General features: G+C 39.3%; 1 protein-coding gene across 1 annotated transcript in view; it reads left to right on the forward strand.

The window, feature by feature from the left end:
- The window catches only part of KLHDC1 (kelch domain containing 1), a 62,665-nt gene extending 44,689 nt beyond the window's left edge, over positions 1 to 17,976 (forward strand). The window contains exons 11-13 of the mRNA XM_024231720.3: positions 4,847 to 4,931; positions 8,508 to 8,560; positions 16,417 to 17,976. Of these exons, the coding sequence (XP_024087488.2) occupies positions 4,847 to 4,931; positions 8,508 to 8,560; positions 16,417 to 16,603 (325 nt within the window). The 3' untranslated portion in view covers positions 16,604 to 17,976. The remainder of the gene's footprint in view (positions 1 to 4,846; positions 4,932 to 8,507; positions 8,561 to 16,416) is intronic.
- The last annotated feature ends 400 nt before the right edge of the window (positions 17,977 to 18,376 follow it).

Genomic DNA, 18,376 nt, shown 5'->3' on the forward strand with positions numbered 1-18,376 from the left:
ATGTATTACTTTAACAATTCTGGCTCTTTTGAAATTTTTTTTTTTTTAATGTAAAGAGTTTTGTCCTAAGACATGGGAGCCCAGAGTTCTAGTCCTTGCTCAGCTACTACCTACTTTTTTGGCTTTGAAAAGTCATTTAAGGAAACTGAGCGTTGGCCAGGCGTGGTGGCTCACGCCTATTAATCCCAGCACTTTGGGAGGCCGAGGCAGGAGGATCACTTGAGTCCAGGAGTTTGAGAGCAGCCTGGGCAACATAGTGAGACCCCATCGCTACAGTTTTGTTTTTTTTTTAATGGCCGGGTGTGGTGGTGCACACCTGTAGTCCCAGCTACTCAGGAGGCTGAGGTGGGAGGATCACTTGATCCCGGGAGGTTGAGGCTGCAGTGAGCTGAGATTGTGCGACTGCACTCCAGCCTGGGCAGCAGAGCCAGACCCTGTCTCAAAAAAAGAAAGAAAGAAACTGAGCATCGATTTTTTCATCTGTGAAATAAGAGAGTTGGACTAGATAATCTCTTAGTTTATTCCAGTTGTTTGATTGTATGAATGCATTAATTATAGACCAAAGTATTAGTAAAAATGTTTAATTTTAAAATTGCTCCTATTTTATATTTCAACCCTTAATGAGTAATTAGAGCAACACAACTATTATCTATAATATACTATTAGTTAGAACTAGAGCTATGTAAAGAGATTTCTTTTAATTCAGCTGATGTGTCATGTAAATAATATGCTTTATTAGAATGTTTAGGTGATAAGTTTAGAGCAGCTGTGAAAGGACATAAACTATCAGTCTGTAGAAAAAACATCAGGTTGCAAGCTAGATGTCACCAAAATCAAGGCAGGAAAGGCTTTCCAGTGTTCTTCGATGATGAAATGGCCAGAGTTTCCCTAAGGCAGATAAGACAGAGGCAGATCTACAGGTATGAGGTGAGGAGAAGAACAGGTGGGATACAGTTGAGTGTAAGGAGAACATATATATGTGTCTATATATATACTAATTTTTATAAAAGTGACAATTTAGCTAAGATCTATAAGCATTTTGTACAAATTTTTCAAGTTGCAATTTGAAATGTAAGCTGCCCAATTCTCCTCTTAGAACTCTACAGCTAGGTTTCTCAACCCTGGCATTACTGACATTTTGGACCACATAATTCTTTGTCATGAGGGTGTCCTGTGCATTGTAGTATGTTTAGCAGCATCCCTGTCCTTTACCCAGTAGATGCCAGTTGTACTACCTTTTCTCTCCCAAAGTTGTGACAACTAAAAATATCTCCATATATTGTGAAATGCCTCTTTAGGGGACAAATTGCCCCTGGTTGAGAACGACTGTTCTACAGTGTAGCACTCCTATTCTCTGGGTCTCACCTTAGATAAACCTATAGCTGAAAAGCCATATATGTAGCCAGATCTGATAGCCTATATAGTTGGCTATCAGCAAGGACCCTTTTTTATGTGTCTGAAAAAGATATTAGAGAAAATATTAGTGTATAGAGCCCCAAGTACTGTTGGATCTCATGAGTATCGCCAAGGTTACACATAGCCTTCTCTCCAGGAAATTAATCTACTCCTTCCCATGTATGAGGGCATTTTTTGTATTCTCTGTCCTTTACCTAACCCTCTTCCAGTCCCCATCCTCAACCCCACCACGTAATCTGGGTTCTTGTTGAAGATTTATGTCAATGTATCTTCTAAGATAAGAGTTGGAGAATTGGGCAGAGTATTTCCCAAACAACATCTCTAATGACTTAGTTCCGTTTTGGGCCACAAGTGCATTTGTCATTGAATGTGTACATGATTGTTTGAGGAAAGTATTTGGTTTAATGAATTGTGCATAATTCCACTGTTTGCGCTTGTGAAATTTAAGTAAAAGGGATTAATGTACTAAAAATTAGTTATGTGTCCCAGTTCCTGGGAAGTAGAAAAAATAAAATAAGTTGTGTGGTAATAAAATAAGTGATGATTTATAATTGTTTTAGGTATCTGTTGCTTCAACAGTTGGTATATTAAGAAAAGTAATCAAGGCCAGGTGTGGTGGCTGACACCTGTAATCCCAGCACTTTGGGAGGCCAAGGTGAGAGGATTGCTTGAGCCCAGGAGTTCAAGACCAGCCTGTATAATACAGTGAAACCCCATCTCTGAAAAAAAAAAAAAAAAAATTAGCTGGGTGTGGTGGCGTGTGCCTGTAGTTCCAGCTACTCAGGAGGCTGAGGTGGGAGGGTCACTTGAGCCCAGGAGACGGGATGGAGGAACCAGAGATTGTGCCACTGCACTCCAGCCTGGGTGACAGAGCCAGATCCTGTCTCAAAAAAACAAAACAAAAAAAAAAACAACAAGGAATCAAAGTACTCTAAAAGTCAAAGCAATGACTATGTAAAAATCCCTAATTTACCCTCTAAAATTGGGAAATTTTTTTGAGAGTTCTCTTACTCTGGAAATATTCAACTTTGTTAAACCATAAAATTAGTATTTTGTTTTTGTTTTTGTTTTTTGAGATGGAGTCTCGCTCTGTCATCAGGCTGGAGTGCAGTGGCATGATCTCGGCTCACTGCAACCTCCGCCTCCCAGGTTCAAGTGATCCTCCTGCCTCAGCCTCCTGAGTAGCTGGGACTACAGGCGAAAATTATTATTTGTCAATAATGTGATATTGGAAATACACGTTAACTATCAGACCACTTCCAAAAGAATATTAGATACTCTACTCCTTTATGAAATAATTTGTATAACTAATGACTGAATATATTATGTTTTTTTTTCATGTTCTCTTTTGTTTGGTTGTTTGTTTTTTTTTTTTGAGTCAGAGTGTCGCTCTGTTGCCCAGGCTGGGGTGCAGTGGTGTGATGTCAGCTCACTGCAACCTCCACCTCCTGGGTTCAAGCAGTTCTCCTGCCTCAGCCTTCTAAGTAGCTGGGATTACAGGCACGTGCCAACACGCTCGGCTAATTTTTTTTTATTTTTAGTAGAGATGGAGTTTCACCATGTTGGCCAGGCTGGTCTTGAACTCCTGACCCTGTGATCTGCCCACCTCAGCCTCCCAAAGTGCTGGGATTACAGGCTTGAGCCACCGTGCCCGGCCTCATATTTGCTTTTGTTAATCACAAGTTTTTGAGCAGCTATTGGGTACAGAACACCACGTGAGGCTTTTTTTTTTTTTTTTTTTTTTGAGACGGAGTCTCGCTGTCGCCCAGGCTGGAGTGCAGTGGCGCGATCTCGGCTCACTGCAGGCTCCGCCCCCTGGGGTTCACGCCACTCTCCTGCCTCAGCCTCCCGAGTAGCTGGGACTACAGGCGCCCGCCACCACGCCGGGCTAATTTTTTCTATTTTTAGTAGAGACGGGGTTTCATCGTGTTAGCCAGGATGGTTTCAATCTCCTGACCTCGTGATCCGCCCGCCTCGGCCTCCCAAAGTGCTGGGATTACAGGCGTGAGCCACCGCGCCCGGCCCATGAGGCATTTTTAAGAAGCCATAAAATTAGATTCCCCAGGTTCCCATGGTGTGCTGGTAATGGCCAACAACCACTTTCCAGAGTGGGAAGATGCCCTGATTTGTAGCATTTGCTGATTTCCAAGGTGTAAATACTCCTACCATGGCCGATTTCAAGCTTCCAACGTGATGTCACTGCACTTGGAGTTGGATGCAGATATGTGCAATCAGCTTCTGCTAGCCAGTAAGCCAGTTCCAGCACACCACTGTGACAATTTCTTACCTCAAGGACCTCATAATCTTAGTAAGCTAGTCAAACAGCTAAAGTAGCATGCAGAGCAGTTCTTCTTCACATGTAAGTGAGGCAAGTATAAAATGAGCACATAAACATTAAAGGGTGCTGAATAGAGATGGTAACAGAACCAGTTTTGGGTGGGTATTTGGAATACTTCCTGGGTGTTTGGAGCCTGTTTTTAAGACCGAGTAAGAATGGCTTATTATTCTAAGCATAAGAAACAGAGTGAACAAAAGCCTAGAGATAGATAATAAGCTTTTCTCATAGGGGAAGCAAGAAAATGAATTTAGCTAAGTAGAGGGCTCATTTGGGAAAAGCCAAGAATTAAGATTTGTGGGAAAAAGAAACAGTGGTTGATCACAAATATTAGGCTAGGAAAAACAGCCATTGGTAGCGCAGATACTTTGTCATCAGGAAATTTCCATGGTTAAAGACAATATTTGAAAAATATTTGCTATTAGCCATATGTAGCTGGGGGAGATGAGAGACTGAAAAACTAGGAACATATTATGGTGTTCTGTACTCAGAGTGATGAGTAGTGTGACAATGGAAATGTGAAGGAGTGCCAAATTGGATTTGTTGGGTGATAGGGAACATAGAGTAGGAAAAAAAAGAGGCAAAAATTATAAGAACAGTAACATGGCAGATAGTAATAAGAAAACTGGGGAAAATGCCTGTTTCAGCAATAAGGTGATCAGTTCCTTTTTAATTTATTTCACTGCAGGGATAATACGTATGAGAGAAAAAGGTTATAAAAATATTGAAGGATATAGTAGAGTTATTAAGAGTCATCTCTGGCTGCGTGTGGTGGCTCATGCCTATAATCCCAGCACTTCAGGAGACCGAGGCAGGAGGATTACCTGATCCCAGGAGTTCACAATTAGCCTCATCTCTTTAAAAAACAAAAACAAAAACAAAAAACAGAGAGAGAGTCATCTCTTTAATGGTGTGATTTAATGAACTGTAGAGGAATCTTTATAACTCTTTTTAGGATATTCCAAAGATTCAAGTTCAATCATGTCTCTTTTAAATAGATTACATTTTAGAGTATGAAATTTAGAATTGATTTATATATAATGTACAGTTTCTCCCATGACAGTATTTCACTCTGTTTATAATTTTCAATCACAGGTTATGGCACACAGCCTGTTTGGGAAAAGAAAATGAAATAATGGTATTTGGTGGGAGCAAAGATGACTTACTTGCCTTGGATACAGTAAGAAAATCTTATATCTAAATATTTCCTCTGAGTAATTGTGTTATTCGCACTAAATGGCTATTCAGCAAGAATGTTGATATTCTAACATTGCAAAATATGAAGGGCATGAAACGTTACTCTGTGGTTTAATTAATCTTCAGGATGACTGGCTTTTTTTTTTTTTTTTTTTTTTGAGACGGAGTCTTGCTCTGTCGCCCAGGCTGGAGTGCAGTGGTGTAATCTTGGCTCACTGCAAGCTCCGCCTCCCAGGTTCACACCATTCTCCTGCCTCAGCCTCCCTAGCAGCTGGGACTACAGGCGCCTGCCACCACGCCTGGCTAATTTTTTGTATTTTTAGTAGAGAGACGGGGTTTCACCGTGTTAGCCAGGATGGTCTTGATCTCCTGACCTCGTGATCCGCCCACCTCGGCCTCCCAAAGTGCTGGGATTACGGGCGTGAGCCACCGCGCCCAGCAAGGATGACTGGCTTTTATGAAGGCTTTCTGGATATTTTGGATTTACAAATCAAAATAGGTCTCTTAGTTTGATTAGCAAAATTATTAAGAAGACCTTTTAAAGGATGACTCCTCTTTCTCTTTTCTCTTACATGGGTTTCTCTAATATTATTGAATTAAAATATTTGTATGTAGGCTAGGTGTAGTTGCCCACGCCTCTAAATCCCAGCACTTTGGGAGGCCAAGGCAGGCAAATCACTTGAAGCCAGGAGTTCGAGACCAGCCTGGCCAACACAGCAAAAACCCATCTCTATTAAAAATACAAAAATGACCCAGGTGCGGAGGTGCATGCCTGTAGTCCCAGCTACTCCGGAGGCTGAGGCACGCGAATCGCTTGAACCCAGGAAGTGGAGGTTGCAGCAAACCAAGATCATGCCATTGCACTCCAGTCTGGGTGACAGAGCGAGACCCTGTCTCAAAGAAATATATATTTGTATCTAATATTTGATACATAAAAAGAATATTAATAATGTAGATGCTAAGTATAATAAATACCTATGAATTTTGTTAGATAATTTTAGAGTTAGAACATCATCAGTACTATTGAAGGCACCTGATGATTCCTTCTGAATCTTACCTACTAGCTTGCCCCTTCAAGAGGAAACTACTTTGTTGAAATATTCCAAGAATATTCTTCTTTTTTTTTTTTTTTTTTTTTTTTTTGAGACAGGGTTTTGCTGTTACCCAGGCTGGAGTGCAGTGGCATGATCTCAGTTCGCTGCAACCTCCACCTCCTGGGTTCAAGTGATTCTCCTGCCTCAGCCTCCCAAGTAGCTGGGATTACAGGCATGTGCCACCAAGCCCGGCTAATTTTTTGTATTTTTAGTAGAGATGAGGTTTCACCATGTTGGCCAGGCTGGTCTTGAACTCCTGACCTCAAGTAATCCATTCACCTCAGCCTCCCGAAGTGCAGGGATTACAGGCATCAGCACTGTGCCTGGTCTATTGTCTTTTTTACTATATATCTTTTACCACTGCTTTACTCAGCTGTTTTACATTTAAGTTTAAAGCATTTCAATTTTAAAATTTGATAAAACTAAGGTCAGAGGTATAAATGAGTAGCATTTGGAGAGTATGGTTGTTTCACTCCTAGCACCCTGGGAAATTCAGAGCAGGGCGGCCATATTTATACACTATACTCAATGGGACAGGAGTTCAGGAATGATTGATCTGGTTTTGTGTAGGACACTCAAAAATAGAGGATTCTGAGCCATCAGGGATGGGGTATGGTGAGCCAGAGCCTAACCCAGAGGGCACTAGCTCCCTTTCATCTCTTGAGGCGCAGTTATCTCCAGAGCTGCTCCTATGGAGTGGCAAACTCCAAAATAGGATGGCTTCTCTCCAGGGAATTTGCTTCATTTTGTAGTTATGAAGCCCCTAACTTAAATGTTTTGTATATTGAAAGTTTTAGAGCTTTCTTTGGCTGATAATTCAGTGCTTCATTAAAAGATTAAAACTACAACTTTGCATTTATTAAAAAAGCAAATTTTGTGGTTTGTCTTCTCTTTCTTGGCACTAGAAATCTTCATTTAGGATACAAAGTTTATCATGAAAATAGGAATTGTGATTAAAAGCATGATCATAAATTATGAAATTCTAAAGACCTATTTGAAAGGATTAGATACATTTTCTGTGACTTTTCTACCACATTAACTTTTAGACGAGAGACTCATTATTCAAATAATCTTCCAGATCTTGACTTTCAAATTAAGAATTCCCAGAGAGGGCTGGGCATGGTGGCTCATGCCTGTAATCCCAGCACTTTGGGAAGCTGAGGTGGGCGGATCACCCTGAGGTCAGGAGTTCGAGACTAGCCCGGCCAACGTGGCAAAACCCCATCTCTACTAAAAATTACACAAATTAGCTAGGGTGTGGTGGTGTGCACCTGTAATCCCAGCTACTCAGGAGGCTGAGGCAAGAGAATCACTTGAACCCGGGAGGCAGAGGTTGCAGTGAGCTGAGATCGCACCACCGTACTGTAGCCTGGGCAACAGAGCAACAGAGCGAGACTCCGTCCTAAAAAAAAAAAAAAAATTTCCAGGGAATCTTGAGACCACCTGGAAAAGGAGGACAAGGTAAAGGGGAAATTTTTACATATGAGTTATTTGAAAGAAAAAGTTCAGCTTAAAAACAAAAAAAGTGTCAGGCATGGTGGCTCACACCTGTAATCCCAGCACTTTGGAAGGCTGAGGCCGGCAGATTGCTTGAGCTCAGGAGTTTGAGACCAGCCAGGGCAACATGGTGAAACCCTGTCTCTACAACAGCTGGACATAGTAGCCTGTTCCTGTGGTCCCAGCTACTTGCGGGGCTGAGGTTGGAGGATGGCTTGAGCCAGGAAGGCAGAGGTTGCAGTGAGCTCGGATTGCGCCACTGCACTCCAGCCTGGGCAAGAGAGCCAGACCGTTTCCAAAAAAAAAAAAAAAGTTTGAAAACCACTACTGGGCTGGGTGTGGTGGCTCATGCCTGTAATCACACTTTGGGAGGCGGAGGCGGGTGGATCACCTGAGGTCAGGAGTTCGAAACCAGCCTGGCCAACATGGCGAAACCTTGTCTCTACTAAAAATACAAAAAAAATTAGCGGGGCATGGTGGTGTGTGCCTGTAATCCCAGCTACTCAGGAGGCTGAGGCAAGAGAATCACTTGAACCTGGGAGTTGGAGGTCGTAGTGAGTGGAGATTGCACCACTGCACTCCAGTCTGGGCAACAGAGCGGGACTCCATCTCAAAAAAAAAAAAGAAAAGGAAACCACTACTGTTATTTTTTAACTCACTTCTCAGTGAAGAATGTATTTCTTATTTTCAAATTTGCAATTATGTAGGCTATTGGTTGGGTTAAAATTTGGTCACTGAAAATTGGAAACCACAAACTCAAAGTCTGTAGGTGGCAGGTATATGTATGTATGTGTATGTTTATGTGTGTGCATGAATTTATGTGTGTGTGTGTGTGTGTCAACAGCTAGAAAGATTTATTTGCTGTCTTATACAATATATTTTACATTTATAAAATTAAGAAATATTCAATTATTAACTCATTGTTATTTTTATCAAAAACTTAATAATGCCTTTTTTATGTTGATTAGGGTCACTGTAATGATTTATTGATCTTTCAAACACAGCCTTATTCACTACTCAGGTAAGCAAATTTAATATTTGCTATATATTTGCTATGAATATATGATAATTTCTTTCTCATTTTTGGGAAGCATTGAAATATTTTTCAGGTTGTTTATGACATGAATTCAAGAATATGTTCACGTCTTCCTAAGAGTATAATCAAATTTATAATGGTGAACTATACACCAGTGTGAGTTTTAAAAATTAAAATATACATGCATGGCGTGATGGCTCACACCTGTAATGGAGTGCTCTGAGAGGACAAAGCAGGAGGATCACTTGAGGTCAGGAGTTCAAGACCAGTGTGGGTAGCATCGTGAAACCCACGACTCTACAAAAAAAAAAAAAGGAGCTGGCATGGTAGCTCACGTGTGTAGTCCTGGCTACTGTGGCTACTAGGGAGGCTGAAGTGGGAGGATGGCTTGAGCCCAGGAGTTTGAGGCTGCGTTGAGCTATGATCATGTTTCCTGTACTCCAGCCTGGAAATAGACTGAAAGCCTATCTCAAAAAAAAATAAATAAATAAATAAATAAATATATATAACATACACATATATACCTATGTGTGTGTATATATATTTTGTATATATGTGTGTGTGTGTGTGTATGTACACATACAGTACAGTCACTGTTTTGTTTGTAAAATTGCCTTTAGTTTATATGGTAATATTAAACATACTATATTTCCTTAATTCTAAGCCTGACATTTTTCACATTTTAACTTTTTGGAAATTAGAATGTGCCTAATAATATATATCATATATATGTTATATACAGTCATTCCTTGGTATTTGTGGGGATCGGTTCCAGGAAAACCCCCACTTGGATACCAAAATTCATGGATGCTCAAGTCTCTTATATAGGGTGATATAGTATTTGCATATAAACCTATGCCCATCCTACTATATACTTTAAATAATCGCTACATTACTCATAATTCCTAATAGAATTTAAATACTATGAAAATAATTGTTACACTGTATTGTTTAGGGAATAATTACAAGAAAAAGTGTCTGTACATGTTCAGTACAGATGCAACTGTCATACGCCTAACTACATTTTCAATCTGCAGTTGGTTGAATCCACAGAGGAGGAACTTACAGATACAGGGGGCTGACTGTATATACACACATACACAGACATTTAATATAGAATAATTTATTTTTTAACCCCAAAGCTAGTATTAAGTTGGTGATATGACTTATAGTGTCTTAGCTCATACATTCTTGCTCTAAAAGGAGTCTATATAAAGTTTAGTGGAAGGAATATGGAAGAAGCCCCTATTTCTACCTGTGAGAGTTGGGAGGAAAGATATGAGAGGTGTAGAAGTTTCCCAGTGAACAAGTGTGGGAATTTTATGCAGAGGGAATAACATAAGTGAAGACATATGAGAAAGAGAGAGATAAAGAGAGGGGACATGTTATATTTCAAGGAGTATACTGTAACATTTAGATGTTCTATAACATGAACCACCTGAAAACCATTAGACTAGCTCAAACTGGACCTTTCTGACATCTTTCTTAACTACCTCTTCTCTTAACACAGTAGTTCTCAAACTAAACTCTCATGAGGGACTTCAAAAAAATTAATACCTGTGTTCTGCCCCCACAGATGGTGATTTAATTAGTCCAGGGTGTGGCCTGCACTTTGGATTGCAAGTTCCTCATATGCAGGGATCAAGAAACACTTGAGTGCCTGCTTGGGAAGGCACTGTGCCATGAAATAAGAAGGCATGGCCTTTCCCTAACATTGCTAATAATATAGAAGGTAGACTTTCAAGCTTCAGACTTTTTCTACAATAGAAAAAGGAAATTGCTAAGAGAAACATATACAAAGTTTATGAGAATACTGGAGAAGAAGGCCTTTTGTCTGTCTATGATTAAGATGGCAAAGGTTAGGGAAGTGTTTGCAGAAGAAGGATTTGAGCTAAGAATTTGCCATGAACAAACAGTGCAAGGGTGTTAGTGTAAAGATATATATAAAAGCATAGTGTGTTCTGGATACTGAATTCTTGAGCATTCCTGGAATGTAGTATGAGGCAGAGAGTTGCAAGAAATGATGTTGGACAAGAAATCAGAAATCATATGGCGTCTAGAACTTTATCTCTCTTTTACAGTATCTGCTGTAAAAGAGATCAAGAGCCATTGAAAAATTTGGAGCAAGAGAATAAGATGATCATATTACAAGTTAGACAATTCCTCTGGCAACAGAGGGGACGAAAAATTGAAGGGATATGTGACTGGGTAAAGAAAATTGGTAAAGAGACTATTACAGTGGTTAGGTACAGAGTGAATGTCTGATCTGGAAAGTATCAATGGGGCTGGAGAAGGAAGAGAGGTGGAGATATTTAGGAAGGAGAATGGACTTGGTAGTTAAACAGATGCCAAGGAAAAGGAGTGGGAAGAATTAATGATAGGAGGAATATGGAGAAAGGCAGTCTGAAGATGGCATAAGGGTAGAAATGATGAGTTTGGTTTTGGACGTGCCAAGTGTTTATGGGAACTCTAGTGGAACTATCCATTAAATGCTTAAATATATGGAAAGAGGTCTGGGCCAGACATAAAATTTCAGAATCATTGGAGAATTAGTAAGTGTGGATTAGCTCTGGCCAGGAGGAGTTTTAGGAGTAAGGAGGAAGCCAACAACTCAGCATTAGGACCTTACTACATTTGAGGGGTAGGGAGAAGAAAAGGAGGCAGCAAGAGAGTGACCAGAGAAGTTGAAGGCTAGCCAAGAGATAATGGTGGCACAAAAACCAAGAGAAGGGAGATCTGAACAAGGAAAGACTACTGTAAAGAGATCTTAGAACATTTGGATTGAAAAGCACTGTGGATAGTACATATTTTCCCTCATCTCCATTTTCACAGTTAAGGATCCAGTGTCTGTAGTCTCACTTCTCACCACTGCTTCCAGGTTATATCATTTCACATGCAGGTGTTGCCATCTACTAACCTCTGGCTCATTTTCCCCCAGTCACTGAAGACTTTGGCCTTGGCTCACCACAGTCCCTTTCCTTGACTGATTTTTGCATTTGTGTGGAGAACTCTTTTCATTCTTTATGACCTTGCTCAGCACAGTTCCACCTGTGAAATCTTAAACTCCCATCCTCCCCTTGGACCAGAAACCTCTTATCCTTTTAATTCTTACACTCCCTTACTCCTTGGACTCGTCTCGGTTCTCCAAATAATAAGACCCTTCCACCCTTCCAGTTTTAACTTTCTTTCTTTCTTTTTTTTTTCTTTTTTTTTTTTGAGATGGAGTCTCGCTCTGTTGCCCAGGCTGGAGTGCAGTGGCTTGATCTCGGCTCACTGCAAGCTCTGCCTCCCGGGTTCACGCCATTCTCCTGCCTCAGCCTCCCGAGTAGCTGGGACCACAGGCGCCCGCCACCACGCCTGGCTAATTTTTTGTATTTTTAGTAGAGACGGGCTTTCACCATGTTAGCCAGGATGGTCTCGATCTCCTGACCTCGTGATCCGCCTGCCTTGGCCTCCCAAAGTGCTGGGATTACAGGCGTGAGCCACTGCACCAGGCCTTAACTTTCTTTCATATCCAGCCTAGTTCACCTACACTTCTTTCTCTTGCCAGCAATTTTAGTCCCCTTCTCCACCATTTCTCTGTTAGTGAAGGGTGACTTCTGAGGAAGAGCACTAAGACCAAGGGAGGATGAGTATGTTTGTTTATATGCTGGTTGGGCAGGAGAAGCCAATGGAGAGTAGGTTGTTAGAAACACAAGAAAATGCAGGAAAAGCGGGTAGAGCAGTGTCTTGAGTAGGTTATTTTATCAAACAGATTTTTAAATTAGTCCTTGACTGGAGAAAGGATTCTTTTCTTTAAAATGGTGGAGAAAGAAGGAAGTATGGATATATAGATAGAAAACTTTTTTGGTTGGGGCGGGACATTGAGAAGTTCTAGTTGATAGTGAGGTCATCTGATAAGAGAAAAGAGAGGTGAGGATAAGAACTTAAGATGAATGGTGAAGATTTGAAGTAGCTGCCTAGGTGACTGCAGGAAGATGCTGACGTCTGTCTGTGGGATATATAACAAAGTAGCATGCAGCTGAGGTAGAATATCATCAATATGTAGTGGCACCATAGCTGAGAAACATGGCTTTCCCCAGTAGCACTAAACAGTTGGGTCGCAGGTGCAGAAAGGAGATGACTGGCTGAATTTATCCATCATTGCAGTTTGGCTGCAATGGGTAACAGAAACGGTGAAGGGGATTAAAATTGCTGACAAGAGAATGAAGTGCAGGTGAACTAGGCTGGATACAAAAGAAAGTTAAAACTGGAAGGGTCTTATTATTTGGAGAACCGAGAAGAGTCCAAGGAGTAAGGGAGTGTAAGAATTAAAAGGATAAGAGGTTTCTGGTCCAAGAGGAGGATGGGAGTTTAAGATTTCACAGGTGGAACTGTCCTGAGCAAGGTCATAAAGAATGAAAAGGGTTCTCCACACAGATGCTAAAATCAGTCAAGGAAAGGGACTGTGGTGAGCCAGGGCCAAAGTCCTCAGTGACTGGGGGAAAATGAGCCAGAGGTTAGTAGACGGCAACACCTGCAAGTGAAATGATATAACCTGGAAGCAGTGGTGAGAAGTGAGACTACAGACACTGGATCCTTGACTGTGAAAATGGAGATGAGGGAAAATATGTACTATTTTCTCAAGAAAGCTGCACACACAACAATTTTCTTAGATTTCAGAAAGTCAGAGGAAGCAGGGGTGTTTATAGAACATACAGCTGGTGTTCCAAAAAGCACAAAACCCAGGTTTGGGAGGAGAGATAAGCAATGATGCGGAAGATGAAAAAGTGTAGAAATGATAGAAAGTGGCTTATATCGTCTAGTAGATTTGTGGGATCATGTTCATCATACCTTTGGATATAAAAGAATATTATAAGAAATTAAAAGAAATAGCTATATTATTCTGATTGTAAAAAGATGTATTTACCAAGAAGATTCATACGATATGAAAAGTATATAGTAAAAAAATCACCTATGAACCATCGTAGGGGATATATATATATACATGTATTAGTAAAATTATAAAAATTGTACATGTACACATATATATGTATATATATCCTGAGAGAAATTTTTTTTTCTTTTTTTTTTTCTTTTGAGACAGAGTCTCACTCTGTCACCAAGACTGGAGTGCAGTGGTGCAATCTTGGCTCACTGCAACCTCTGCCTCCCGGGTTCAAGCAATTCTTCTGCCTCAGCCTCCCGAGTAGCTGGGATTACAGGCATGCACCATCATACCTGGCTAATTTTTGTATTTTTAGTAGAGACGGGGTTTCACCATATTGGCCAGCCTGGTCTCGAACTCCTGACCTCATGATCCGCCCGCCTCGCCTCCCAAAGTGCTGGGATTACAGGCGTGAGCCACCCCGCCCAGCAGAGAGAGATTTTATATATAAATCATTTATATAATGATCAATATATAACTATATATACATGATTTTAATGATTTTATTAAATGATTAGAGTGAACTTAATCATGCTAAGAGGTCATTGGAAACCACAGCAAGAGCAGTACACATAATATGTATATGTGAGTGTGTATAAAGGATCAAATTATGCGGGCTGTTTTGTAATATCTTTCATGTAAATAATCATTCAGTGTAATAAATCTATACTTTAGTAATGGCTATATATGTTCTATCTCATGGAAATACGATTTATTGGCTAGATGCAATGGCTCAAACCTGTAATCCCAGCACTTTCGGAGGTCAAGGCAGGTGGCTCACCCAAGGGCAGGAGTTCGGAGTTCAAGACTAGCCTGGCCAAGGTGGTGAAACCATGTCTCGACTAAAAATACAAAAAAATTAGCTGGGCATGGTGGCATGCGCCCGTAGTCCCAGCTACTCGGGAGGATGAGGTGGGAGAATTGCTTGAACCTGGGAGGCGGAGGCTGCGGTAAGCCGAGATCACATTACTACACTCCAGCCTGCGCAACAGAGTGAGACTCCATCTCAAAAAAAAAAAAAAAAAATACAGTTTATTAACTAGTCTATTAATACATATTTAGGATATCTGCAATTTGGGAATTTGGGGCTATTATAAAAATCAGGCATGAGGCTGGGCGCAGTGAGGCCTGTAATCCCAACACTTTGGGAGGCCAAGGTGGGCGGATCACCTGAGGTAAGAGTTCAAGACCAGCCTGGCCAACATGGCGAAACCCCATCTCTATTAAAAATACAAAAATTAGCCAGGCGTATTGTGGCACGCACCTGTAATAACAGCTACTCAGGAGGCTGAGGCAGGAGAATCTCTTGAATCCAGGAGTGGGAGGTTGCAGTAAGCTGAGATCAGGCCACTGCACTCCAGCCTGTGTAACAGAGAAAGACTCCATCTCAGGAAAAAAAAAATTAGTCATGAAATATTCTTATATATTACTATGGAAAGCTGACGTATCACATGTTGTGATGATTCCTGCTTGGCTCCCACTGCCAGAGACAAACTGTAGATTCCTTCGCATGGTCCTCAGGGCCTCCATTTATCTGTCTCACTTCTGGCCATGCCTCACTCTCACACTCTGCCCTCCAGCTGTATTTAGACAATGGAAGTGCAGTTTCTGTAATCTTATTTCTCATCTCTAGGGCTTTGCAAATGTGGTTCTTCTAGCTGGGATACCTTTGTTTCTTTAATTTGTTGAGGACCTCAAGGTCTCAGCTTGGACCTCCCATCTGGAGAATTTCCCCTGGCTTGCTAAGGTTGTCTTAGTTATTCTTCTCCTCTGATTCCCACAGAACCCTGTATCTGTACTTCAACCTCCCAGGACATTTTAACTCACTTCTTGTTTAGAGTTGTTCCAGAGTGGAGGGAAAAAGCTTCATAAGAGTATAGAAGAACATCTAAATCTCTAGAGTTTAAGTGCTTGTAAAAATGACAACTAAAGTTACCCACAGCAGAATCAAATGAATCTGTTAAAAAAAATTTTTAACACATTTTTTTGAATTAAAGTTTATTAATTGAAACAGATGCTTTTTTGATAGTTCTTAAGTTTCTTGTGGTTTTAAAGTACAAAACCCTCTTCAAAATAGCATAAGATTAAAAAGGACATTGTACTTGGAAGGATACTGCCCTCTAGTCTAATGGAATCAAAGGGGAAAATAAATGAACACCCAGGCCCCCAGAAGAGTAGAAACCCAAGTGGTCTCTTGGCACTTCCTGTATTGCTCCATTCCTGTCTTTCACCCTGCTCTCTCTGGGTCAAACAAGTCAAGTGTGTAACCCCTGTGCAGTTGTTTATGGAAGAAACATGGAGCAGATATAAAAATAGATGTTTCATCTTGAGGTGACAGAAGCAAAGGACAGTTCTGAGAGAAGGGTATGTGGTTATTGGGCTGACTGAAAGGATAACATAAACAGGAGCTGCTATAGACTCATCTGGTTTGAAATTAAGTCTGAATCATTTTTACTTAAAGAACATTATGCAAGGTAAGCGGTATATTCTGTTTCCATTGGATTTTGGTCAGATTTAGTCTCTATGCTATAAAAATATATGATTATTATGGTGCTCTGGGGAGAAAAAATCCTATCATGTTCCAAACAAAACAAATGAATGCAATGCCATGTAAAATTTTTATGATGATTTTAAATTTTAAGAATACTTAACTATAACAAAGGATAAATGTTTGAGGGGATGGATACCCCATTTTCCATCAAATGATTATTATGCATTGCATGTCTGTATCAAAACATCTCATGTACCACATAAATATATGTACTCACTATGTACTGATAAAAATTAAAAATTAAAAAAAGACCTGTGAAAATCCAATACTACAATGTTAAAAAAGAAAGAATTCTTAACTATAAATATTTTACATTATAACCTCAGGTTCAAGACTAATAATTCTGTTACGTTTTATTTACAGGTCATGCCTTGACTGCATTGGTAAAAATTCTATCATGTTAGAAAGTCAGATATCTTTATTACCTCCTAAACTTCTGCAACAAGTACTCAAAAAAATAACATTTTGGGCTGCAGTTAATCACCGAGAAGAACAAAGAGTCCAAAAAGAAGAAACAGAAAATAAATATCAGTGGATCAGTAGCAATTAAATTGTTATATACTCTACATATTTAGTATGTTTTAACATTTTAATCAGACTATACATTTACACTCCCAAATTGCAGGCTTTATTTAAAGGATAAAATTTGGAATACAAATACTCTGTTAAGTGACTATATGCCATGGGATATATGGAAAAAAGATGTTAATGCAGATTAATTTATATTTGTAAACAAATTTCCTTACAAGCTGCAGAACAAATATTCTTTCTGAAAGTAAGTACAGTTATAACAGATTTTAACTCAATGTGTATTCTTTACTGGAAAGATTACATACATTTGAGAATAAGAAATTACTCTCAAGAACTTCAGAAATCCACAACATAATTTTATAAATATGTAAATACATGTATGTCAAAACACTACATATACACTTTCAGAAAGAATAAACTTTCTCAAGTCATTTTAAAGTTACCTAATGTTCTCCTTGAATAACTAATACAGTGGGCCAAATATTATAAAATAGGCAAACACCAGAATGGTATTAAATATTGAACTCCTGCCCTTTTCGACACTTACCTAGTAAAGTATTCTTAGGCATCATCATAACTTTTCCTCACCTTTATTTGAATAGAGGAATAAATGTCTTCAGTTGTCTCTCCATTACCCCTAAGTTATTAGTTTGTCTAGTTTATATATAAAGACCATGTTTTAAAGTACATAAAGTGGAGGTTTATTTATCATACAGGCTTTGAAACGTTGAGAAGCAGTTTTTTATTAACTTTTTGAGACATATTAAAATACATTTTGCCTTAGAAGACTGCTTCTAAAGTAATTTTTGTAAGTAATGAGATGGGATGGTAATCTAGTAATTTGACTTTATAGAAATCCCTCAGTTTGGCCCACACCATTCTACAGAGTTGTGCTCAAGACAGATACTGAAAAAATCTAATACCTTCTCTTTTATTTTCAGCATTACCATCTATACAGAAATGGAACACTGTATCTTTATATTCCTAAAAATGGTACTTTTGGCATAATTAAGAGATTTTTCTTCATGATTCTTCACAATCATGCCCTTCCATTGAATTATTAATTACAATTAATTACTAAAAAGCTTGGTATATAAAATTATTCTCCACAATATTACCATGCAAGTTATCTCTGAAATTTAAAATGTTAAAGAAAAATATTTCTATATTGAAATACATATAATTTGTAATGAAAATTATAGTAGTTTGTAGTATTTCATTGAATTTTAGAGAGATATTTCATATATATGTACTGTATTTTGGATGTGTAAAGCTTCTATTTATGTATTGAAATATTTTTTTACATTTTATTTATTGTACAAAGTGTATATAATTACTGTTTTCTTTTTCGTCGGTGTAAAGCAGTCATTAGAATTGATTATACAAAAAATATTTCATTCTCAGTTTTCATTTTTCTATTTTTAGGCTGAATAACAGATTTAGAAAATGAATCTCACAAGTAATTCACATCTTGGAAATAATTACCTTATTATGCTGTGATGCTGATGAACTTTAGCATCAGCCTTTTATATTTAAGGCAAAAATATATCAAAACCTAATTAGACACTGATAGATGACATTTAGCAGAAGGAACACCGTTTTAAAATGGCTTCTGGATTATGTGAATGCCTTGTCCCGCCTCTTAGAAGAGCACCTTTATTTTTAAATGATGTATTTGGAACATTAAAAGTTGGATTAGCCCCCTCAAAATACGCACTCTCATGGGCTTTAAGAGAATGAAAATCTGGCCTGGTGCAGTGGCTAACGGCTATAATCCCAGCACTTGGGAGGC

This window comes from Pongo abelii, chromosome 15 (assembly GCF_028885655.2).
Source record: "Pongo abelii isolate AG06213 chromosome 15, NHGRI_mPonAbe1-v2.0_pri, whole genome shotgun sequence".
Lineage (NCBI taxonomy): Eukaryota > Metazoa > Chordata > Mammalia > Primates > Hominidae > Pongo > Pongo abelii.